The sequence below is a fragment of the Drosophila hydei genome, unplaced genomic scaffold (assembly GCF_003285905.1).
Source record: "Drosophila hydei strain 15085-1641.00,03,60 unplaced genomic scaffold, DhydRS2 tig00008119-arrow-pilon, whole genome shotgun sequence".
In the NCBI taxonomy this organism is placed as follows: Eukaryota; Metazoa; Arthropoda; class Insecta; order Diptera; family Drosophilidae; genus Drosophila; species Drosophila hydei.
In genome coordinates this window covers 623,762-646,210 of record NW_022045830.1, presented here as the reverse complement: position 1 = coordinate 646,210, position 22,449 = coordinate 623,762, and the positions used below count along the sequence as shown (strand labels likewise).

Here is a 22,449-nt window from a genome sequence, read left to right as displayed (position 1 = left end):
AAAAAGGTCATTGCATTGAGGGCAGCGCTCAGCGAAAAATTCTTGCCAATCGCAGCAGATTTCCATGGAACTGAAGCACTCTGGAACTCAAAGCTCTAGGCGGCGCAGCTTATTAGTTTCTCCCCTTGGCCAACGTTGCGTCAGTTGTTTAGACATTGAGCTACGGTGAAGTCATCTACTCCACACAAAAGATGTTGTGGCTATCGTTATTCGCTCTGCTGGCCGTGTGCCAGGCGGAGACCCTAGTGCAGCTGCACGTGAATCGTCCGTTCAACGATATCAGCGAGAAGTTCATTAGTTTTGCGGTTCGTCCGGAGGATCTGTACGATGCGCTGGATGGCAAGAATCGCAAGGCTGTCACCTGCATGGCTGCTCTGCTGGGCGATGCCTATGTGAAGTTCGTGGGCGACTTTTACTTTGCCAGCAATGTGAAGCAGCGTCTACGGAATCCCACCAAGATCATATGGAAGGGCTTCAATCGCTGGACACGGTAAGTCACTTGACGGGCTGACTGTGGTGTTGATGCTTCCATTTACTTGCTCTAACTGTTCAGCGCTGTCAACTGGACCATGATTATACCCGTGCCCTATGCGCCCGACGAATGGGACTCGATGCACACGCTGAAGATCCTGAACACCTCCTATATGGTGGGCATAACGGACTGCATCTGGCAGCTGGGCACAGACTTTGGCACGTCGCGCGCCAAGGACTACGTGCAGGAGCTGAACACACTCAAGCTGATGACGGATACGTTTAATCCCTATGTGGACAGCTGGCGTGTCATGGGCGCCGACATTTCAGCCGGCAGCTGTGCTGAGGAGACGCGCAAATACGTGGACATGTCGAAGGATGTGAATGCCGCCTTCGGCTGGACGCAGTGAGTACCGTAGGAGTGTCAACAATTGTCGCATTACACCTATTTCCTATGCATCAACAGACCCGCCAACATGCTGCCCACCAGCAGCCTGGGAAGCTACATTTATAACAGCGATCCGGCCCTGAAAATTCTGCAGCAACAGCGGGTTCCGCTGTGGCTAACGCTGCCGGACGAGCGCAAGGGACCGGAGTCTATAAACAATCGTTTGCTGGGCGATGAGACCACGGACGCCTTGCGCTGGGCCCAGACCCTGGGCGATGCGGCCAGCGGCGGCTTCGATGTGGTCTTTAAGCGCATGTCCCTTGAGGATTTCGAACGACCCAACTTTAGCTACTATGTCACGGCGATCTTTAAGAAGGTGATGGGCTCTCGAGTGTTTCCGGCGCGTCCCTTGAATGTCTTTGCGCCCACCAACAAGCTCTACACGCATTGCGCCAATGCTGTCTCTGGAGGATTGGCCTTCATGGTGGTCAATACGGAGGAGCAGCCCACCACGATTACCGTGCGTAGCACGAGTCGTCTGTCGAACAGCGACATCTGGCAATATGTGCTCACTTCGGACAAGGGACAGATGCGCCTGAACAATGTGAAGCTCTCCTTAAACTCCACGCTGCGTCCGCAGGTCACTTCGAAGGACTCCAGCAAGAAACTGCAACTGATCACGCCCAGCATGTCGGTGGGCTTCTGGGTGCTGCCCAGCGTCAATCTGGAGCACTGCCAGTACTCCGAAATCGAAGCAGACAGTGTCAGCGCCGAGAGCTCAACCGACAGTCGACATGCCGATGGCTACAGCTCCGCCGATCGCCTGCTGCAGCGCCTGATCGAGGAGACGGCCGTCTCGCGTGGCTCGTTGCAGAGCTCGCTCAATCGCCCGCGACGCTTTGTGCTGGATAACCCGGAACTGGAGGTGCCGGACACGTGGCTGGGCCGACTGTTGCAACCGTTCAATCGCCTGCCGCTGCAGAAGCCTGCAGCAGTTGCTCCCGTCAAGCGTCACGTGAAAATTGAAGTGCAACCGAAGGCGCAAGCTGTGCGTCCCTGCGAGGCACTCAACTGGCTGAGAAATGTTATGGAACAGAGCAGGGATGCACTGCGCCATCGTCGCAGCAGGCGTAGTTCAAACGACTACGCGGGGCCCTTCTTCTACAATCGGCAAGGCAAGAAGACGACGGTGACCAAGAAGATAACCGAGATACGGAAGCCGGAGCGCAAGGTGAAGCCACTCTTCGATCTGGCCGAATTCGATGAGGAGGAGTTCTTCAAGAAGATGGGCGAACAGCCCGAACCACCGCCATACACCCGCCTGCCCGAGGGCGACGTCCATCTGAAGCACATTGAGACTCCCGACGGCGAGGAGAGCGAAATGCAACCCGAACCCGAGCCCATCAGATACAAGAAGCGCAGGCCTTCCAAGTCCAAGCAGTTGAAGATTTTGCAACGTTCTCGGGAAGAGGAGGAAATAGAGGATGTGCCCGAAGCGTCCAAAACTCAGGAGCGTCAAAAGCTGCGTCTACTGCCCACGGAGTTCTTCGAGGCTCTGCCAGCCCCGGTGCCCAAGCAGACTAAACGCTTGAATCTGGGCGCCACCTTGAACTCGTTGCTCTTTCCCGAGCCCTTCTCCAACAAGGGCACCGTGAGCAAGAGTCAAGGCAACAACCAGAGCAAGCAAGTGGAGGAACCGGAGCCGGATGTGGACAGTGTGGAGGGTGATAGCAACAGAAAGCGTTCAGCGAAGACCGGAAATGCCGCCACCGACTTTCTGCAGGCGCAGCGCGAGCTTGGCAAGCACTTCCTCAGCCATATCCATGAGCACAATGAGCACGAGCAGCAGTTTCCCATGGGCGATGAGCACTTGAGAGAGCAGTCAGACGACGACGAGAGGGAAGTTGAGCCACGGAAGGCGGCCAAGCCGCTGCCAGCCAATGACAATGAAGAGGATTACTTTAGTGCCAAGGCCAGACCTGTGCCTGCGCCGAAGCGACTGAAGAAGCTTGCCGAAGAGAGCATCACCTCCTGGTGGGACATGCCAACATTTAGACACCGTCGTGCCCTGGCCCAGCCGCTCAACTATGCTGACGCGGCTCTGAGCTCGAACATCATACACAAGGACGATCAGCAGGAGCTGCTGCCCCTGGGTCGTTATTCAGTCTACGAGTACAAAGTGGACCTGCCCACGGTGACGCCTGCCAGCGAACCAGAGCAGCCCGAGGCCAAAATCATGAAGATCAGCCCAAGCCCAAGCAAAGCGCAAGGCTCAAGCTGTCGCAAGATCACACTGTCCGACAACATTGTGACCACCGTAAAGTCCAGGGTATCCAAGTTCATGAGCATTATCTCGCGGCATATGAACGAGTGGTACAACACTCTGGCGAAGCATCTGGACAGCGAACCAGCCCACGCACGTACCTCCTCCGTGCGAGTCGAGAACGCCATAGACAAATGAAATATATTCTCATAGCTTGGAATAAGATTTCTGCTTGAAAAAATCTGCGAAACTTGATGTAAATATGTATGTATATACAATACGAGGTTGGTCTGAACAGTTTCCATTCTAATAAAAATTATATAATAATTTAAATAAATTAAATTTTACATTTCCGTCAATTTTGTTTCATATTCAAATTGATGTAGGAAATATTTCAGAGCCGACCTACGTACAATATTATTTTATAAACAACTTCAAATTATTCTATTATTTATAAAAATAATACGAAGCTAATTAGTTTTTGCTTTTCTATCAAGAAAAATATATTTAAATGTATAAAGTTTTTATTTTATTTTTTTTTATATTTTGTTTCAATTAAAAAAAAATATTATAATGAATTCTGTAAGAATGCACTGAAAAATAATTGAAATATTTAATAAAAATATTGAAAAATATATATTATTTTTGATCAAATTTTTCGATATTGTTAAATTAAATTAAATTAAATTAAATTTAAAATTATCAAAAAGAACTTTTAAAAAGAACTTTTTAATATGTATCTATTATTGTAAATAGTTAAAAATTTTTATTTGGTGCATTCACTGTTAAAACACCTAATTTCAATTTATAAATAAATTTCTTAGAAGTAAAATATGCATGCAAAACATTGCAATGGTAGTAAATGTCATAAGCTAGCTTAAATACTTTAATAATTAATTATTATATAAGAGAGCTTATAAGCTTTCGCTCTATACATTTAACATACAATCACAGAGCTTTAGAAAAGTTTCTTTCCCAAGCGACACTTTCTCTCTCGCTCTATCCGTCTTATGCTCTATGCAACAGCTAGCGAAAGACCAGCGCAAAGAAAAGTCAACGAAGCAGACGCTCTATCTCTCTCTTACGCTCTACTCTCTCGGGGCTCTCTTTGACGACAGCTTCAAGCTCAGCTTCAACTTGTTTTGCCGGCCAGCAGCAGCAACAACAACAACAAGACATATCTATAAATACAAACTATTGCGGCTATTTGACAATAGCAATGCGCACAGCTTCGATCGCGAGACGCTTTCAGCCGTGAGTCTCTTCAGCCAGTCGCAGAGTAAGCGTTCAAGGCGAAGGTTGTGATTGAGTCGAGTTTTCGATCTGGCAATAATTCAACAGCTAGTTCAAAGTACAAACCTACAACGTTTGCAATAATATAATATATATATATTTACATATATAAATCAGACAGGTGAGTAGCTGACTAAGCAGTTTTTATAGCATTTTTGTTGCCAAAAACGGGCAGCAAACAAAATCGGGTCAATTCTAGCTCGAAGAAGTTGCAGTCAGGGAAGCATAGAAGCGTAACCAGTTAACCAAACGTACCCAAGTCAGACAACTTTTTTTAGTGACGTGGACAGTGAAAAAAGAAGAGACAGAGAAGAGGAAACAACAATAACAACAACTACAACAACAACAGCAACAGCTACAAATTTGTGGCTTTCTTTTGCCTACCTGTGTAACGGCAATGAACTTTGCTTTGCTTTGGCCTCGACGAGCGCTTCAAAAATCCGTTTCATAATTATTTATCGGGCTTATATGAAAAGTGAAAGTATAAAATTTCCAATATATTATATTGATTTTTAATTTATTATGTTCATTTTATGCATTTTTGTTAATGATTTCGTTTGGCAAGTGTAAAATTGACCAAGTCTAAATTTCCTCTTTCGTTGCCTTTGTTGCTGTTGGTTCGATCTTGAGCTGGTTAAATGGCCAAACGTGTTTCGAAATTCGAATTTGAGAGACGAAATCGAATGGAATCATTGTATTATATAAACTAATTTGCATACACATATACATTAACATATATAATATACGTAATACTGTTCACAATATCATTTATAGGAATGGGTTTCGTCTTGGCCTGGTTGCCAAGCGATCATTATTACCGCGATATATGCATCGTGACACTCACAGCGGCTTTTCTGGCCACCTTGCTGAGCATTCGATTCTATTTACGCATTACGGCGGGACGTTGTTTCACTGAGGTAAACACACAGCCAGCTCACTAGACTCTTCCCCAATTAAATATCTATCCAAAATCGAACTTCCGTCAATTGCTTAGCTGTACAACTATAGAGATCGTGATCTTTAACCAACTAGGCTATACCTTGAAACTTAATTAGCCTAGCCGAAGCTTTTTATAAGTCTGTAATTGTTACTAACTAAAGATCACTTTTCTTGAATGAATGAATGACTTCAGTAAACATCAATTGCTAGGTAACGACTTTTTGTTTTGACAGTTTAGAGGTGATCTTACCGTGAAGATCAGATAGAATTGGGCAGTTATAAGAATATAAATAAATAATATTAATAGAAACTCCAAATTATAAGTTTAAAACTTTTTTTAAAATTATTATTTCGGTATTTTTCCAGAGCATTTCTATATATCATACAGCTGTCAAGAGCTTTTTGTTTATTCCTTAATATTCCTATTCTAAGAACAAAATCTTAAGATCATTGAACTAACAGCCGCTCAACTAATGAGTTTTAGTATAAAAAGTTTTTTTGTCTTGACACTAATCACTACATCAGCTTTGATGCACCAAATCCATGTCTAGTTTGTCCATTATATTATGTATAAAGCGCCTAGAGGTAAATTTCTATATAATCTCTTAGACTCAAATAACATATATACAGAACTTTATAGGCAGTACTTTTAGTCTCTCGAATAGTTCGCCAAGCCGTGACGTAGACTTAATTAGCTTTTGTAAGCTGAATGTTGCTAGTGGAGCCGACTCTATTACGGTATTTGTATTACACTCGACGAGAGATCGCTTACCTTTAAAATTAGAAAAACGAAGCGCTGGGCTTTTTATGAGTTTCCACGGAGGTCGGCAATTAAACACGCCGCTGATGACCATGCCGGAAAAACACTGAGATTCGTATAGTTTCGACTAGAACATTGTCATTATACTAACTACACACTTTAATTAGAATAGGCTATTATCCGGTAACGTCTATTAAACTGCCCAACCACTAACAGTAACTGTGTTACTAATATACTTCATATATATATTTTAGACTAAAATGGAGGGAAAAACTGTTATCATCACCGGCGCCAACAGCGGCATTGGCAAGGAGACCGCAAAGGATCTGGCAGGACGTGGCGCCAGGATCATCATGGCATGCAGAAACCTGGAAACAGCTAATGCCGTCAAGGGTATACACATGCATAAGCCAAGTTAAATAAATGTATATAAGTTAACTCTGTCTTTAGATGAGATCGTCAAGGAGACCAATAACAACAAAATTCTGGTCAAGAAGCTCGATCTGGGCTCACAGAAATCGGTGCGCGAATTTGCGGCTGATATTGTTAAGACTGAGCCAAAGATCGATGTACTCATTCACAATGCCGGCATGGCCTTGGCCTTCCGCGGTCAGACCAGCGAGGATGGCATCGAGCTGACCATGGCCACCAATCATTACGGTCCCTTCTTGCTGACGCACTTGCTCATCGATGTGCTGAAGAAGAGCGCACCGGCACGCATTGTTATCGTCGCCTCGGAGCTGTATCGCCTGGCTTCGGTGAATGTCAACAAGCTGAATCCCATTGGCACCTTCCCGGCTGCCTACTTGTACTACGTGTCGAAGTTTGCCAACATCTACTTTGCCCGCGAGCTGGCCAAGCGCCTGGAGGGCACCAATGTCACAGTCAACTTCTTGCACCCGGGCATGATTGATTCGGGCATTTGGCGCAATGTGCCCTTCCCCCTCAACTTGCCCATGATGGCCATCACGAAGGGTTTCTTCAAGACAACCAAGGCGGGTGCCCAAACCACCATCTATCTGGCCACATCCGATGAGGTGGCCAACGTCTCGGGTAAATATTTCATGGACTGCAAGGAGGCGACACTGAATGCTGGCGCTATGGACATGGAGAAGGCACGTCAAATATGGGAGGAATCAGTGAAGCTTGTCAAGCTGACGCCACAGGATCCCAAGATCTAAAATCAACTCATAAAAAACATAAAGAAATTTCAATAATTTTGATTATATACAACGTAATTTGGGGGAGCATATCATAAGCTTAAGTTTTTCACGTAAATAAATAAAAACAAATACATTTTATAAAACTAAGTGTATACTATTTAATTTTTATTGAAATTTTGTTTCAAAAGCGAACTAAAATTTTAACATAAGCAAGTTTAATATAAAACAGTTTTTAACAGCGCTGCTATTAGTAACAGTACTGCGCCTGTTAATGTAAGTGTCATACGCTGTTATTAACATTTGTGGTATTTATTTGAGCTAGTATTGGCCAAGAACTAGTTCCATAGCTGCGCTTTAATGCATTGATTTTTAAATATGAACTTTTGTTTTTATTTATTGGATTTCCTTGCGAAGGAGTTACAATGTCAGTTCATGAGAATTAATAAAAACGACAAATCACAGCGTCAACTGGAAATTTGATATGCACAAAGCAGAATCACAAAAACAAACAGAAAAAAATTAAGATTCTCACACAATGTGCGTGCAGTTCTCACCTGTTGAGGGCGGTCGAAAAAAGGATACGCTCAACACTCAAGGGACAGGGACGGCGCTGCACTTTGTGCTGCTGAGGGTCCTTAATCTGATAAAATTGCAAGCGCATCTCGTTGTCTCAACCGCAGAGGGTAGTCCCAGTGCGATTATTATCGGCGACTGGTTGACACGTGACTTCTGTATTAGCCCGGCGCCAAAGATGCTGATAATGATAATGATTGCCCGCTAATAATATGTTAACGACTATAATTGAAATTTAATATTTATTCAACGGCTTACAGGATAATCATTTGCGGTTTTTGCGGCAGGACGTGCCACTCGGCACTAGGATAATTGCCCATGAATAGAATTTCCCCTCTGTAAAGGACATACATCGGTCTACCCCCTGCAGCGACCGCTGTGCGAAATTGTCATCGGCCCATTTGTTTGCGGAAGTGATTCTCTAATAAAAAATAAACAACGTAAAACAGTAGCCAACAACGAGACATTTTATTGCTACATTGGCTGGTAGATGCCACTCCTGCCCTGCCCTGCCCTGCCCTGCCCTGCTCCCGCCCGCTGCCAGGAACTTTAGCCATTGATAAGGGACGTGGAAACCCTCTGGAAAGTATCAACTTACAATTTTAATTTGGCGCGCTTCACTCAAGTGTACTCTCATAGTATCCACAAACATATTTCGGAGTTCCAGTTTTGACTGTAATTCAAGTCGTTCATTGGGGCGGCCAGGGCACAGGACCTCATGTCCTGCACAGTTGCTCAAACTGTCGCCTGTCGGTTAGCAATAAGTCGCAGTTTAATAAGCTGGCTTAGGTTTTTAATAAGAAATGGGCTATGAGCCGCACTCGAGGTTCGATTCTCCAGCTGTCAGCCAACTACTGCGGCCTGCGTCCTACGTCCTCCAACTGTCAGTCGGACATCGATACTTTATCCAGCCGGAATGACGTGCTCGGCACTAGTCACTGGCTGACAGTTGTTAAATTTATTTCCATTTTCAAATATATTTCAAGTAAACAAAATACTTCATATACTTTATATACATATATGCGAATATTTATACATATATTTCTAACTCTTCATATTCTCAGTTTAAGTTTTGTTTTACTTCATTAAAAGCGAAGTCATAGATCATTTTTCAGTTTATTCTCGTACTTCTGCCAGAGAAACCAAACTGAAATTAGTAAAATTAATTGTAAAAACTTATTATTTCTCTCTAGTGTTGCCGTGTAACTTTACCTACACTCTGTGCTCATAATTAAAAATAGAGTATATTCGCTTTCTGCATTTTGCGTCGCTTTGGCTAGTCGTTTGCAACTAAATAAAATTTTCTAAATTATGTTAATTTTAAAGTTTATTTTTACAATGTTTTTGGAATTTAATACAAATATTTTAATATGTTAAATGGGAATGAATTCTTGAATTTATGTAATTAATATTATATACAGTAAATTAGGATAATATTTTAAGATTTATATATATATAAAAAATAAAACTAAAAAATAAAATAATTAAAAAATTTTTATAAAAAATATTTTTGATCAAATTTTTAATAAAATTTTTATGAAAAACATAAAATATTTTTTGAAAAAAATTTTTATAAAAAAAATTAAAAAAAATTAGAAAATATTTGTTGTATCAAAAATTATTTATTATTTTATAAATATTATATTGTCCAACATCTTTTATTATTTTATATAAAAGAAGTTACTTTTGTAATACTAATAAGTACTAATAATTTTGATGTAAAATATTATATTTTTTTTCTTTTAAAATTGAAAAAATTATTTATTCTGATTGTTTTTTTTTAATAAAAAAAATCCAAAATCAAAATAATAAATACACAATAAACAAAAAGAAAAATATTTATAAAACCAATAAATATATATATAAGACTTATGTACAATTCCAGTTAATAAAGTCTTAAAGAAATGAAGCGTTGCAAAAATAATTTAAAGCACATTAAGTGCGCTACACATGATTTCGCAGAGCCTATTGATTGGACAGCTAAATAAAATTGAAAAATAAAATGATTTATAAATTAATTTCATTAAATGTAAACATAATTAGACTAAATGTGAGTTGGCATTTCGATTATAATGTGTTGAATATTGTGCGATTCAAGATGTTAACTGACTTCGACTACCCGACACATTAATGTAAAGGCAAAGCGTAGCCAGCGCTTGGGAAGCCTCAAGAGTGCCACCCGAAAAGTATTTCATTGATTTTTGAAGCCCCGCCCAAACGCACAGAGCGCACAGAGAATAAGAATACAGAATACACAGAGCTCGACGCAAATGAAACGCAAACGAAATGCCTGACTGACTTTGCAAGGCAGGAGGGGGCGGGAGGAGGCGAGGTGGGCAGGCATTGAGGCAACAATTGTGCGGCCCACCAGGACGTCCAGAGGACCACAGCCAGAGCGAGCAGAACGCAAAGACTTTAATCAAATAGTGACCGAGGCTGAGCTCTAAGCAAACAAACATTCACGTGCCACAGTCCCATTGATAATGATGCGACTGGTGTGATAACAGGTACACAGCGTTGATGGTGGTAGGTCGACTCTCGCAATGTTTACTTACTTAACAATACATGTAACAAATCACAGTCAGGGCAAATAATTTTCAAGAATTTTGTGGTTAATTAAGCGTCTAAGCAACACAGTTGAATGCCGCTGAGGGGCGGGCGCGAGCAGGTATGCACAGCTGACACCTGAGCACACTTGCAAAACCTAAGCGATCATTTCTAATCATCGTAAACAAGCCAAAATTGTTATTGATACCCAGTTAGCCAGTTAGCCGGTTAGCCAGTCAGCCAGCCGTCCGACAGTCAGCTACCAGGCTCGTACTCCTGAGCCTAATGCGTTCTGACAATCGGCAGCAAAACATGGCTCACAGCGAGAGCTCAAGCTCGACTCAGGTCAGGTCCTGGACAAGTTGAAACCGATCGCACTTGTAGCCAAGTATAAGAGCAAGGAACAGGCATTTCCGCATGCCGCACTTTGAATACTCTTCAAAGCTTTCAATGTCGTTCAGTTGAGCTGCAGTTACAGTTAGCCATGATAACTTAATTGCTTATACGATTTTGTATAATAGCTATAAGACGTGGTCACCTGCTATCATTATATGCATAGAAACAGATAGATCTGATCTGAACTCTTGCTATCCGTTGCATATTCAATGACAAAATAATATCCTCTGCCAAGTGAAAACTGAAAAACAGGATTCGCTCAGACATTGATCATCTTTTAACACACACGACGTTGCTGTAGACCTTAAAAATTCCCACCAATATGGTAAAATGATATGATGTAGCTACACACATAGCCCATAGCCAGCAATCACTGAAAGCCTTTACACTTAACTGATTTAAGTAATTCGCAAATTCTGTTTTATGAACGTTTACTGCAGTGAAAAACGAGTATATTGGCTAGCTGCTTGATATTTAATGAATATATATATATATATATATATATATATATATATATATATATATATATATATATATATATATATATATATCATATAATTATTTATATTCTTTTCAAAAATGATTCAAAATTTAAGTAAAATTTATTTCTTGATAAACTATTTGAATATCGTAAATCTTTCATATGAGCTAATATTAAATAATAAAATATTGTAAGAGATTCATATATTGCATAATATATTGAAAGAAGTTAACAGATGTAACTTTTTCATAAATTAATCAATCACTTGGCTCTTTTAAAGACAATAAATTTTATGATATTTAGTGATCAGATTTTTGATGAAGATATGAAGCGAGCTGCTCTAAGAATTTATAAGAAATTTTTAACTCTTAGAACTGTGTCTAGCTTTTAGATAACTATGAACAAGACGAGCCACAGTCGTGTCTTATGAGCCCTGTGAATATCGTAAATCCTAAATTGGCTTAGTTATTGAATAAAGAGAATAAATATGTTAACACATAGAATGAAGATATTAGATAAAATTAGGTAAATATCGATCAACATATTTGAATATCGTAAATCTTACGATATTTAATGAATATGTATGCCAAACATCTCTAAGGATCAATGGAAACACTCAGAAAATGTTTGTCTTTAGCTACTTTCCAGCTCTAACTGAACTATGAACGAGTATAGCTCAGTCGTTTCACACGACCCTTGCAATATCGTAAATTTGACATCACAAAAGTTTGGGTGTTTAGCTACTGCATGAAGAGATAATTTGAACTCGTAGACAAGAAATTGATAGATTTGCCTGCTCTTGAGCTACGAACGAGCATTAGGCAGTCGTTTCGACTCACTTTTGTAGGCCAATTTGAAGTTAATTGGGGAAATGGAAAGCTGTAGTTAATGCAAAAGATTCTGTTGCTAAGCCTAGGCCAGGTTCGAGCGATGACAACGACTCGCTGTGAAATGTTTCATAATTTTTTTTATTATTAGTTTTCTGTAATGAAAACACAACCACAAAGCGAAATATCGAATGACAATAAATAATTCACAATTGTCGGGTTGATTGTAACTATGCGAAAGAGCAACGATCGATGGATTTTAGACGAGCCGAGCGCCCCAAGCACAGATACAATTGTCATTGGTCGCTAGAAATGAGAAAGACACCAGATACACAGCCCAGAGAGAGGGTTGCTGGCCCGGCTGAAGTGTGAGCGAGCGAGCAGCAGTGTGTGCGTGCGAGCGGGACAGACTGTTTGATGAACTGTCACAGTGGCAAAGGCAAACATGTTTAACCACAAAGAATGGAACGAAGGAAGCAGCAGACGATCAATGGTCGCTCTGCCCCCAGACACTGGGCTCTGGCTGCAACCGGCTCGCTTGTATCTGGTGTCCAACTGTAAAGATATTGGGTGACAAATAAAAACTACTGAAAAACTGCTGCTGCTGCTGCTGCTGTTGCTGTTGCTGCCACTGCTGCTGCTGCTACGTATGAATGAGCGTTGCTGAATGGAGCAAGGGGGTTGCAAGACGTCAACGTCATTGGTTGGCTAACTGACTGACTGACTGACTGTCTGCCTGCCAGCTAGCCAGCCTGCCTGACTGTTGTACAGTCTGTGCTGCTGCTGGTTGTGGTGGTTGCTGCTGTGAGGGGGGTGTCTACAACAGCAACAGCAACAAGACGCTGCTGTAAGGGTCTCTCACACATGTGATTGTATGCCAAGTAGTTGGGCACTTTGTGTCACTGTAGCTGCTCTGAGTGTGTGTGCGTGTGTGTGTGTATGGTTTGACGTTGTCTTTTGCGCCCTTTTGTCGCTTGTTTGTAATTAAGTGAGCATTTTTTTTCTGTGGTTGTCGCTTTGACGCTGACGCCTCTGACGGTATCGTCGCCAATATCGGCCGAGAGACTTCGAACCGAAACTGACAATTAGTCGCCTTCTTATGCTCGTCGTCGTTAGTCGCTAGTCGATACTAGCCCGCCCCCCGAACCGTTAACTTGAAAGTGCAAAGGCTACAATTTCTGCAATCACACAAGAAACAGTCCAACAATCGAGTGAATTTCAATCCACATTCAAAAATTATAAAGTTTGTGTTTCATTTGAAAAAGATCTGCAAATTAAATCTTATATTCAGTGCTGTGTCTTGACCATGAGACATGTTTACTTAACAACAAGGTGCGATTTGGTAATTGGAAAATTTTAAATATGAAATGTGCTTAAAAATCAAACTGGGATGCAAATGGATACACTTGATGGATATATTAAAAAAAAAAAAATTAAAAAAATAAATAATACAATAACTAAAATTTAATAATTTTTATAAGAAATATACATAATTTTTTTTATAAATATATAATATTTATATAAAAAATTAAGAAGTTCAAAAATATTTTATTATAATTGTTTAGTTTAAATAAACTTTAGTTGGAATATAGCAAGCTAGTTGGAATTATATACATTTTTATAATAAATATATACAAAATTATATAAATAATAAATATATCTATCTATAGTCCTTCATATATAATTCCTAAGACATTGCCATCTATATATGCCTCTTTCGGCTCGTTTGCCTTGAGAATATATATCCACTCATTTTATATCGTTTAAGCCTCAACTAGCTTTATTTTAAACATCTTTAGGTGTACTGAGTTTTAGAAGTTAACGTATTTAAGCTTCCACAATGAAAGTTAGGAGTTATTATTGAATAAGAATTTTATATTTGTTTATACTTTTTCGACAATGTTTTGAATATTTTATTTTGGATAAAACTAGGTTTGAATTTGAAGCAGATTTTTTTTAAATTAAATTAAATTCTAATAATATATACAAAAATGTTATATAGTTATTTATACATATACTTCATATATTGACTTTTATATAGCTAAAATGAAGAATACATATGTTTTATGTATATTTTCAAAACCTTTATGTGAGCTAAGAAACAACAGTTCAGCTAGATTTAATAAACAAGAATCCTACTTTACTTTTTCAATTATTTATTTTTTTTAATTTTAAATTTTTGAAAATATAATTGACACAATGATTTATCAATTCGGTATGTCGGTTCGGAATCAACGAAATTTTCGAAAAAATATAGCTTTATTCTGTGTTGACAATTTCATTAGAATTTAATTATTGTCTAGCTAGGCTTTTAAAAGTATTGAAATTTTATTCAATCTAATATCTAAAATATACCTATAAATAAATATATAAAAAAATATAGATAAAGCTGATTATTATATCTATAACTGAAATGTTTTACAAAAAAGCCAGGTTAACTTACCTCCATAATTATTTTTGTTTTATATCATATTATTTATTCTATATTATATCTGAACAAAACTCAACCTAGATATCAGATTAAATAAGTAAATAATTTGCGTTCACCTTTTGCAGCTGGAAATGGCAATTGATGCGACAAAATGAAACGTAGAAAAACGAGAAATAAAACGCAAAAATCAGCTGGAGTCATGTCATGGGATTGTTATTTAAAGGTTCCAAACTCTTGAACATAATTCTGGGTGAGTTTTTAAAACACAAAATACAGAGTTGAGCAGAGTTAGCTAGAGAGTGAGAGAGAAAGAGAGCAGCGAGGACAGAGGACTGATAGAGAGAGGGAAAGAGAAAGAGAGCAGAGAACATAGGCAAAGAGCAAAGCAAATGGCGTCGCGTGTGCTTATTTGCTCGCGTCTGTTGTGTCTGTGTGTGTGTGTGTATGAATGTATATTTGTGCTTGAATGTGTTTAGGGGCGGAGTTTAGCGCGGCGCACAGTGGGCCGCAGTTAGTTGTGAACTGTATGAAATGTTTGGGCATTGCTTGCAAGCATTTTTCCAATGAAGTTAACTGATTTGCTCTCCTGCGCAGATTCCCTGGAAGATCAAGAGGGTGGAGCTATGTACATATCGTGCGATGTCTCAAACGGAGGTCCTGTGGAACCAGAAACGGGCTATGTGCCCAATAATCCATTATTCGGCCTGGCGCTGGACAGTCCACAGGTACATTGACGCGCTTCGCCATAAAATCACTTGACACTGGTGTTGCAGGAGCTTTTTGAGTTAATTTTCGTTTTTTATTTTATCGCCATCTGCAGCAAGAGTGCGCTGCATCCTGCGTCGGCTGCTTATCCTGCCAAGGCAACACCGCCCTGCCCATCTCCTCGCTGACCAGCAGCGACTTCGATTGCGGAGGCTGCTTTGATCCGACGATTGGTGTGCTCAGCAGTCAGATCAATACCACGCCGCCGGCCAGCAATAACAACAGCAACAACAACAACAACAACAGCGTCGCCTCGCTGACCGGCAACGGCAGCTACTGGAGCACCGACGAGATGGCATCCACATTTCCTGGCCTACCGCCGCTGGACATCGATCCGCTGCCCAGCCTCTTTCCGTTCTCGCCCTGCGGCGCGTCCTACAATTTTGCCAGCAATCCGCACCAGGCCTCGCTCTCATACACCGTGCATCCGCACCAGATGCTGATCTCACCCACAGGCAGCCAGCATCACCATCAGCAGCAGTATCAGCCGCAACAGCAGCAGCAGCAGCCGCACACACAGTCATCCACGCATTCCCATCAGCTGCAGTCGCAGCACTTGCAGCAGGCATCGCACGGTGGTAACGCGCTCCACGGCCACAGCAGCAGCCTAGGCAACGGGCCGCTCGTCGGAGGCGCTGGCTCGGGCTCGGGCAGCGGCTGCTACTATGAGGCCGCCAGCAATGCCAGCGCACCGCCCATGTATCCCAGTATGAGTGTCAATGTGAGCATGAACATGACCATGCATCATGGCTACGGCGCCGATGCTGGTGCCGTGCCCATGCCGTGCTCCCAAATGAATTGGACGCCGCCAAATAGCTCCTCGGCGGCTGTCAATGTGCTCTATCCGCCGCTATTGAGTCCCACGCACTATCCGGCCTCGGCCACCTATTCCTTTACGGCCGACTTTCGCGCTCCGCCGCCAACTGCGCTCAACGCTCTGCCATCGCTGGCCGACAAAGAGTCGACGCCATCGCCGCCCGTCTCCAGCACAGCCGCTGCGCTGGGCTACTATGCGACGGGCGGCGGCCAGAGCTATACGCCGCCACACAAGAGCCCCAGCTATCAGGCTGCAGCGCTGAGTCTCGGCCTGTCCGCCTTCGAGGACGAGGAGGAGAGCATCGAGGATGGCGATGCTGATGGCGAGGGCAGTGCCGGCGGTGATATGAAGCCGAATCTGTGCCGCCTGTGTGGCAAGACGTATGCTAGGCCGAGCACATTGAAGACGCACTTGCGCACCCATTCCGGCGAGCGGCCGTATCGATGTCCGGACTGCAACAAGAGCTTCTCACAGGCCGCCAATCTGACGGCCCACGTACGCACACATACCGGACAGAAGCCGTTCCGCTGTCCCATTTGTGATAGACGTTTCTCGCAAAGTTCCAGCGTAACCACGCACATGCGGACCCATTCCGGCGAGCGGCCCTATCGCTGCTCATCCTGCAAGAAGTCCTTCTCGGACAGCTCCACGCTGACCAAGCATCTGCGCATCCACAGCGGCGAGAAGCCCTACCAATGCAAATTGTGTTTGCTCAGGTGAGTCGCCCATCCACTGGAAGTCCAAACTGGAATCAACCAAATAACTAACCCCAACTTCCTCTATATATATATATATATATATATATATATATATATATGTGTGTGTGTCTGTAGATTCTCGCAATCGGGCAATCTGAATCGGCACATGCGCGTTCATGGCAACAACTCGAATGGCAGCAGCGGCGGCGGCGGTGGTGGCAATGGTGGCTCGGGCGGCATTGGCGGTGCTCTACTCACATGACAAAAGCCGCGCAGTGCAGGCGGTTTTCAGCATTATCACCCTCCGCACACGCACTCGCACACACACCCGCACACTCACACACACACACACATGCATCACCACGCCCACGCCCACGCACATTTGGCAAACTATGAATATGGGAATTACAGCATCGGCGACTATACTCCACCCACACAAAACTATTCAGGGTATTATTTCTGCGCACTCAACAAGCCGCCCAAATTCGAGCGTTTCTATTAGAGTCGAAGATGAAACGGTACCAGCTAAATCCATTCCATAACATATATTTCCAATCGCAAATGCTCAAAGTCTAATTGAAATTTCAAACAAAAAACTTAATTGAGGCCCAAGTGCTTTAGTGTAAATATTAAAAAGAAAAATCATTTTGTATTTATTATTCACTTAGCTTATATATATATAAATATTAATGTATCAATGGATTAGTTTATAATAATAATATATGTGTATGTATATGGTAGTTGAAAAACACGCATAAATCTATCCAAAATTAGCCAACGATTAGTATATTACCTTAAGTCAAACACAAACCTAGGCAATGTAACACTGAATGTGAAGTTAACGCTGCAGAAATCAGTTCAACACTTAAGAACAATTTTCATTCTTTATATTTTTTCAGTAAATAATTTTTTAAATATATTTGCATAGTTTTGATTTTTCAAATTTCATATTGAATAATGATTTTGTAGCTTCATATTCTTGACTACGCTTATGTAGTTCCGACACAGCACCCAGATATATATATATATTTAAGACATTGTATATTTAACTGTAGTTGTATTGTTAGCCATATATTGTGTAAGGCAGGTGCTTTGATTTAAGCCAATTTTGCGAATACTGAAATTAAAATGCATAAAATATATTTAAAAAAAATAAATCAATTTTTGCAGGCGACTTTTCATAATGCTATTGATCCGTATGTATCTAAAAAGGGTATACCTTCTAAAAATTTGTATATACCTAAGCAAGGCGCATTTTAAATTTAAACTAAGCTTACAAACGTTCTATTGATGAGCCCTCAAAATAGAATATATGGCGATTTGAAGAAGTCATATATGGTAAATCAGTGTGAGATTAGCAAACAACTTTACAAGATATAGTCCTTCAAATTAAAAAAAAATTTTATGATTCGAATATTTCTTTCAAAAATTAGAAATTTTAATAACTTAATCGAAGAGTATTAAAAGTTTTAAAGCTGTAGTAACTGAAAGTCGGAGCTTTTGATTGAAGTTGTCCAAGAAGATCAGTAGTCATCAGTCATCACTTATCAATCATCAGTCATCACTTATCAATCATCAGCCATCACTTATCAGTCATTAACCATTAGTCATCAGTCATTAATTCATCTGTCATCAGTCATCATCCATTAGACATTAGTTCATCACTCATCACTCATCATTCTTCAGTCATCACTCATCACTCATCAGTCATTACCCATTACTCATCATCAGTCATCATTCATCACTCATCACTCAGCACTCATCATCTGTCATCAGTCATCAGTCATCAGTCATCAGTCATCAGTCATCAGTCATCAGTCATCAGTCATCAGTCATCAGTCATCAGTCATCAGTCATCAGTCATCAGTCATCAGTCATCAGTCATCAGTCATCAGTCATCAGTCATCAGTCATCAGTCATCAGTCATCAGTCATCAGTCATCAGTCATCAGTCATCAGTCATCAGTCATCAGCCATCAGTCATCAGTCATCAGTCATCAGTCATCAGTCATCAGTCATCAGTCAGCAGTCATCAGTCATCACTCATGAGTCATTAGTTCATCAGTTCATCAGTAATTCATATTGTCAGATAATGTGATTCTAGCTCTAATAATGTGGAAGATTCGATTTCCTCATTCAGAACCGTAAGAATTTACAGGCCGAAATAGTATAGCGGGACATTAAGTATGTGAATAGGAATGTAAGCTAGCAATCCGTAACATAATCCAACCAAGGATCGACTATATTAGAAGGATAATATTTGGTACACTTTACCAAGTCACATCTGACAAATACTAAAATTGAACTTAACATTTAGAAAACACACAGCTAATTGTTTAAGTATAGAAAAGTATCATAGAAGTAGAAATGTATTTGAATTGAAATATAAATAGGGCATTGCTTAAACATCGTTAACAATGTAAACGGCTTCTGTGTCGCTGCCGCAGACCATTCTGGAGCCATGGACATCGAATGAATTGATCGCTTTGCGTATGTTGGTCAGAACGCCGTCGACATTGACCATGGCACGCAATCGGTCGCCGGATAGCCAGGCACTGCTGCTATCATTCTGGCTGGCATCAATGAGCTGCTTCTTCTCTGACCACATCCAAACTTCGCCCGCTTCCGCTGCAGTAAACAGCTTAGAGGGATCTTGGCGATGAAATCCAATGTCCGTAATGGGCGAACTATGAGCACTCAAGTAGGAAGCTGGATAGTTCAGATGGCGCAAATCCCAGACAGTAATGGAGCCCTCTTCACTGCCACAGATGAGTATGTGCTGTTGCATGGGATGCGTGATCATGGCAGAGACAAAATTCGAGCTCTTCGTATCCTGGCAGGCGGCCATGAATGAGATTTTTGGTTGTCCATCGCCCGCTGTGCGCACATCGAACATGCGAATGACGCCCATTCGATTGGCCGTCACAACTTGATGCTGGTTGACGTAGGAGACGGTCAACAGGCTCATGCTGTCCGCATCAATTGTGCGCTTCACCTGATTCAAATTGTTGGCATTCATCACATTCAGGCGTCCATCCTCGCCAACGGTCGCAACGTCCGTGCCGTACACATTGATTGCCGTGCAGGGCGCATTTGCATGACTGCATTTGAACTCGTGCAGACGTTCGCTGTGTGCTATTCGTCGGATTTGATCCTCCTCGACGGCTCGATGTACATTAAATAGGCTCAGTCGACCTGCGGGTGGACACAAATGGTAAATGTAGCACAATCCATTACCTCTTCTTATACCATCGCTTACCATCGGAGCATCCCACTGCAAAAATGTCATCGTTGACAAACTCTAAGCCTGTGACGTCGCCCTCAATTGCCACCTTATCGTTGCAGCGTGGTGTGTGCTCCACATTCTCTGCATAGGGGTTCACATGGAGACGCCACACGCGCACAAAATTGTTTTCCATATCCCAGGTGCCGGTCACGAATCGCTCGCTTTGTGTCAGCTTCTCTGGCAGCCAACGCACCTTGGAGATTTTCTCCGATATATAATGGGCACCTACTGTTGCTGACATCCTGCAGCACTCTTTAATATAAGTTTTTGTAAGTAAGATAAATAAAGCAATGCCGGTCAATGGGCCGAAACATATGTTTTTGGCTTCTATAACGTTAACATTTAGCCGCGCTGTTATTAAACAGCTTCTAAATGAGCATAACAGATGTTAAAATACGATAGCACTATCGTATAGAGTACAATTACTACTCGTCATCGATTGTTTAGCCAGCAAGTGGAATCATTTTTTGATAACTGATAAGCAATTTGAATATTTACAATATTTTTTTAAACAATTGATAAACCATTTGATTATTTACAATATGCTTTCAATTTTTGTGCTGTCTAAGTTTAAGTACATTAATACGTTCAAATAACTTGCTGCTCGTTCAACGATGTTCAACTATCGCTAAACGCTTAGGCTTCTGCAGACGAAATGTTTACTGCAAGCGCTTTCCAACACTATCAGCTATTTTGGCGGCAAATTTTAGTAAGCAAAATTGTCAAAGGGCATGGATAAATATTTAATTAAAATGCCAGTAAAATCAAAAAATAATGTCCTGCCAGAGGAAGTATGTATTAAGTGACACATAAAAAAGGAAAGCCTACTAAATAATGATTTATTTCGTTAAAGAATAAGACTGTTAAGGAAGAACAGCCGAAGCCAAAGAAAGTCGCTAAGGAACAGAGTGCAATTGCTAATAAGCGAAAGAATTTAGATACTCCAGAAATAGTAAGTAAGTGGTTGACTATATATTTAGTTACTGTAACAAAGATGTTATAATGCGCTGTAGATCAAAGACAAAGAAAACGCCGAGGTTGAGAACCCACCCAAGCGCAGGAGCACTCGAGTGACGCGCAGCACACGCTCCATGGCTGATGACGGAACGCCTTCGCCGGAGATGGAAGTCCCAGAGAAGTTACCGTTCATCAAGTATCGCGGTGCCATCAAATATTTCACCGAAAGCCAAGAGATTGCCGCCTCTGCAGATGAGGTCATGTAAGTATAGAGACTGAATTAGATATTGGTATTTAAATATTGATTATTATTTTGTATATCAGGCAGTGGGTGGATAAGCAGACCAACGCAGAAATCGTGCCCATGGCCTTTGACATGGAGTGGCCCTTCTCCTTCCAAACGGGACCCGGCAAGTCATCCGTTATACAAATATGCGTTGATGAGCGCTGCTGCTATGTGTATCAACTAAGCAAACTAAAGAAGATCCCAGCTGCGCTGGTCGCACTCATAAATCATCCCAAAGTCCGGCTGCATGGCGTGAATATAAAGGCGTAAGTGTACATATATAGGAAAAGTCGGGAGTCTCAGACTAGACAACAGGCAATTAAGGCTCTTTAACTTGACTCAACTTGTCTTTGCGTCTTAATATGGTCAAACAATCCTATTTCTGCCTATAGCATATATATATGCATAAAACTAATATACTTTGCTCTCTTAAATCTTATCTATATCTTTTATATTAATTGGCATCGAAACTTTCAGCGATTTCCGCAAGTTGGCGCGCGACTTTCCTGAGGTAGCAGCTGAGCCGCTGATCGAGAAATGCGTTGATTTGGGTGTGTGGTGCAATGAGGTCTGCGAGACAGGCGGCAGGTGGAGCCTGGAGCGACTGGCCAACTTCATAGCCAGGAAGTCAATGGACAAGAGCAAAAAGGTGCGCATGAGCAAATGGCATGTAATACCGCTCGACGAGAACCAACTGATGTACGCGGCCATAGATGTTTATGTGAGTATTACAGACAAAAGTAAAGAAGTTTGTAATAATAGTCCAATTCCTAAATCTTTCTAGATTGGTCAGGTTATTTATAGGGAAATAGAGCAGCGCGAGCAGACAAAACTGAAGAACGAGGCCGAGTTCAAGCAACAAAACGGAGAAACTGCATTCAAGGCTGTCAAAGCGTTAGGTGAAACCTTCCTCACCAAGATCAACGAGGTGACACTCTAGAGTTGCAATGAAGAAATCCTAGGCTTTGGCCTAGGCAATATATACTTAAAATTTTATTTCAAATTGTATTAAGATTATACTTATATGCATTAACAGAGATTTATAAAATTTAAAGTACTGTAACGATCTTTGATACGCATACATTTTTATATATTTTTACAATAGGTAT

The 22,449-nt window shown here is 41.4% G+C and overlaps 5 protein-coding genes and 1 long non-coding RNA gene across 7 annotated transcripts; 4 read left to right on the top strand and 2 right to left on the bottom strand.

Moving 5' to 3' along the window:
* Window positions 1–187: 187 nt before the first annotated feature.
* On the top strand, window positions 188–3,419 carry LOC111592940. Its single transcript, XM_023305404.2, has 3 exons — window positions 188–490; window positions 554–877; window positions 938–3,419. Exons 1-3 carry the CDS (start codon window positions 192–194, stop codon window positions 3,318–3,320), a joined length of 3,006 nt encoding a protein of 1,001 aa, XP_023161172.2. The 5' UTR covers window positions 188–191; the 3' UTR covers window positions 3,321–3,419.
* Window positions 3,420–4,360: 941 nt separating this feature from the next.
* Window positions 4,361–7,415, top strand: LOC111592929 (retinol dehydrogenase 14). 2 transcript variants are annotated; one of them, XM_023305387.2, is made up of 4 exons: window positions 4,361–4,536; window positions 5,190–5,332; window positions 6,369–6,507; window positions 6,565–7,415. In XM_023305387.2, the coding sequence occupies exons 2-4, from the start codon at window positions 5,192–5,194 to the stop codon at window positions 7,293–7,295; spliced, it is 1,011 nt and encodes a 336-aa protein (XP_023161155.2). In that variant the 5' UTR covers window positions 4,361–4,536; window positions 5,190–5,191; the 3' UTR covers window positions 7,296–7,415. The 2 variants fall into 2 exon arrangements, with proteins under 2 accessions (XP_023161155.2, XP_023161156.2); XM_023305388.2 differs by lacking the exon at window positions 5,190–5,332 and having other exon boundaries at window positions 4,368–4,536; window positions 6,565–7,414.
* A 130-nt stretch (window positions 7,416–7,545) lies between these two features.
* On the bottom strand, window positions 7,546–8,812 carry LOC111592934. Its single transcript, XR_003944318.1, has 3 exons — window positions 8,449–8,812; window positions 8,109–8,271; window positions 7,546–8,054 (listed from the first exon to the last, which is right to left on the bottom strand). It is a non-coding gene; the product is annotated as an uncharacterized LOC111592934 (long non-coding RNA).
* A 4,442-nt stretch (window positions 8,813–13,254) lies between these two features.
* Window positions 13,255–17,414, top strand: LOC111592930 (protein glass). Its single transcript, XM_023305389.2, has 5 exons — window positions 13,255–13,433; window positions 14,658–14,782; window positions 15,127–15,257; window positions 15,353–16,830; window positions 16,948–17,414. The coding sequence occupies exons 2-5, from the start codon at window positions 14,737–14,739 to the stop codon at window positions 17,072–17,074; spliced, it is 1,782 nt and encodes a 593-aa protein (XP_023161157.1). The 5' UTR covers window positions 13,255–13,433; window positions 14,658–14,736; the 3' UTR covers window positions 17,075–17,414.
* Window positions 17,415–19,175: 1,761 nt separating this feature from the next.
* Window positions 19,176–20,507, bottom strand: LOC111592927 (nucleoporin Nup43). The gene is made up of 2 exons (XM_023305384.2): window positions 20,071–20,507; window positions 19,176–20,006 (listed from the first exon to the last, which is right to left on the bottom strand). Exons 1-2 carry the CDS (start codon window positions 20,336–20,338, stop codon window positions 19,213–19,215), a joined length of 1,062 nt encoding a protein of 353 aa, XP_023161152.2. The 5' UTR covers window positions 20,339–20,507; the 3' UTR covers window positions 19,176–19,212.
* A 142-nt stretch (window positions 20,508–20,649) lies between these two features.
* LOC111592928 (Werner Syndrome-like exonuclease) lies at window positions 20,650–22,417 on the top strand. The gene is made up of 6 exons (XM_023305386.2): window positions 20,650–20,888; window positions 20,951–21,049; window positions 21,111–21,316; window positions 21,379–21,606; window positions 21,818–22,061; window positions 22,125–22,417. Exons 1-6 carry the CDS (start codon window positions 20,829–20,831, stop codon window positions 22,278–22,280), a joined length of 993 nt encoding a protein of 330 aa, XP_023161154.2. The 5' UTR covers window positions 20,650–20,828; the 3' UTR covers window positions 22,281–22,417.
* Window positions 22,418–22,449: the final 32 nt, after the last annotated feature.

What these genes read in the sequence shown, in the direction of transcription:
- LOC111592929 (XM_023305387.2), top strand. Translation starts at nt 5,192, where the DNA reads ATGGGTTTCGTCTTGGCCTGGTTGCCAAGCGATCATTATTACCGCGAT. An exon ending in CGGGACGTTGTTTCACTGAG is followed by an intron (nt 5,333 to 6,368) that starts GTAAACACACAG and finishes TATATATTTTAG; the next exon opens with ACTAAAATGGAGGGAAAAAC. An exon ending in AACAGCTAATGCCGTCAAGG is followed by an intron (nt 6,508 to 6,564) that starts GTATACACATGC and finishes CTCTGTCTTTAG; the next exon opens with ATGAGATCGTCAAGGAGACC.
- LOC111592930 (XM_023305389.2), top strand. Translation starts at nt 14,737, where the DNA reads ATGGGATTGTTATTTAAAGGTTCCAAACTCTTGAACATAATTCTGG. An exon ending in TGGCGCTGGACAGTCCACAG is followed by an intron (nt 15,258 to 15,352) that starts GTACATTGACGC and finishes CGCCATCTGCAG; the next exon opens with CAAGAGTGCGCTGCATCCTG. An exon ending in TGCAAATTGTGTTTGCTCAG is followed by an intron (nt 16,831 to 16,947) that starts GTGAGTCGCCCA and finishes GTGTGTCTGTAG; the next exon opens with ATTCTCGCAATCGGGCAATC.
- LOC111592940 (XM_023305404.2), top strand. Translation starts at nt 192, where the DNA reads ATGTTGTGGCTATCGTTATTCGCTCTGCTGGCCGTGTGCCAGGCGGAG. An exon ending in GGCTTCAATCGCTGGACACG is followed by an intron (nt 491 to 553) that starts GTAAGTCACTTG and finishes CTAACTGTTCAG; the next exon opens with CGCTGTCAACTGGACCATGA. An exon ending in GCCGCCTTCGGCTGGACGCA is followed by an intron (nt 878 to 937) that starts GTGAGTACCGTA and finishes ATGCATCAACAG; the next exon opens with ACCCGCCAACATGCTGCCCA.
- LOC111592927 (XM_023305384.2), bottom strand. Translation starts at nt 20,338, where the DNA reads ATGTCAGCAACAGTAGGTGCCCATTATATATCGGAGAAAATCTCCAAG. An exon ending in TGCAGTGGGATGCTCCGATG is followed by an intron (nt 20,007 to 20,070) that starts GTAAGCGATGGT and finishes GTCCACCCGCAG; the next exon opens with GTCGACTGAGCCTATTTAAT.
- LOC111592928 (XM_023305386.2), top strand. Translation starts at nt 20,829, where the DNA reads ATGGATAAATATTTAATTAAAATGCCAGTAAAATCAAAAAATAATGTC. An exon ending in ATAATGTCCTGCCAGAGGAA is followed by an intron (nt 20,889 to 20,950) that starts GTATGTATTAAG and finishes ATTTCGTTAAAG; the next exon opens with AATAAGACTGTTAAGGAAGA. An exon ending in GCCTCTGCAGATGAGGTCAT is followed by an intron (nt 21,317 to 21,378) that starts GTAAGTATAGAG and finishes TTTGTATATCAG; the next exon opens with GCAGTGGGTGGATAAGCAGA.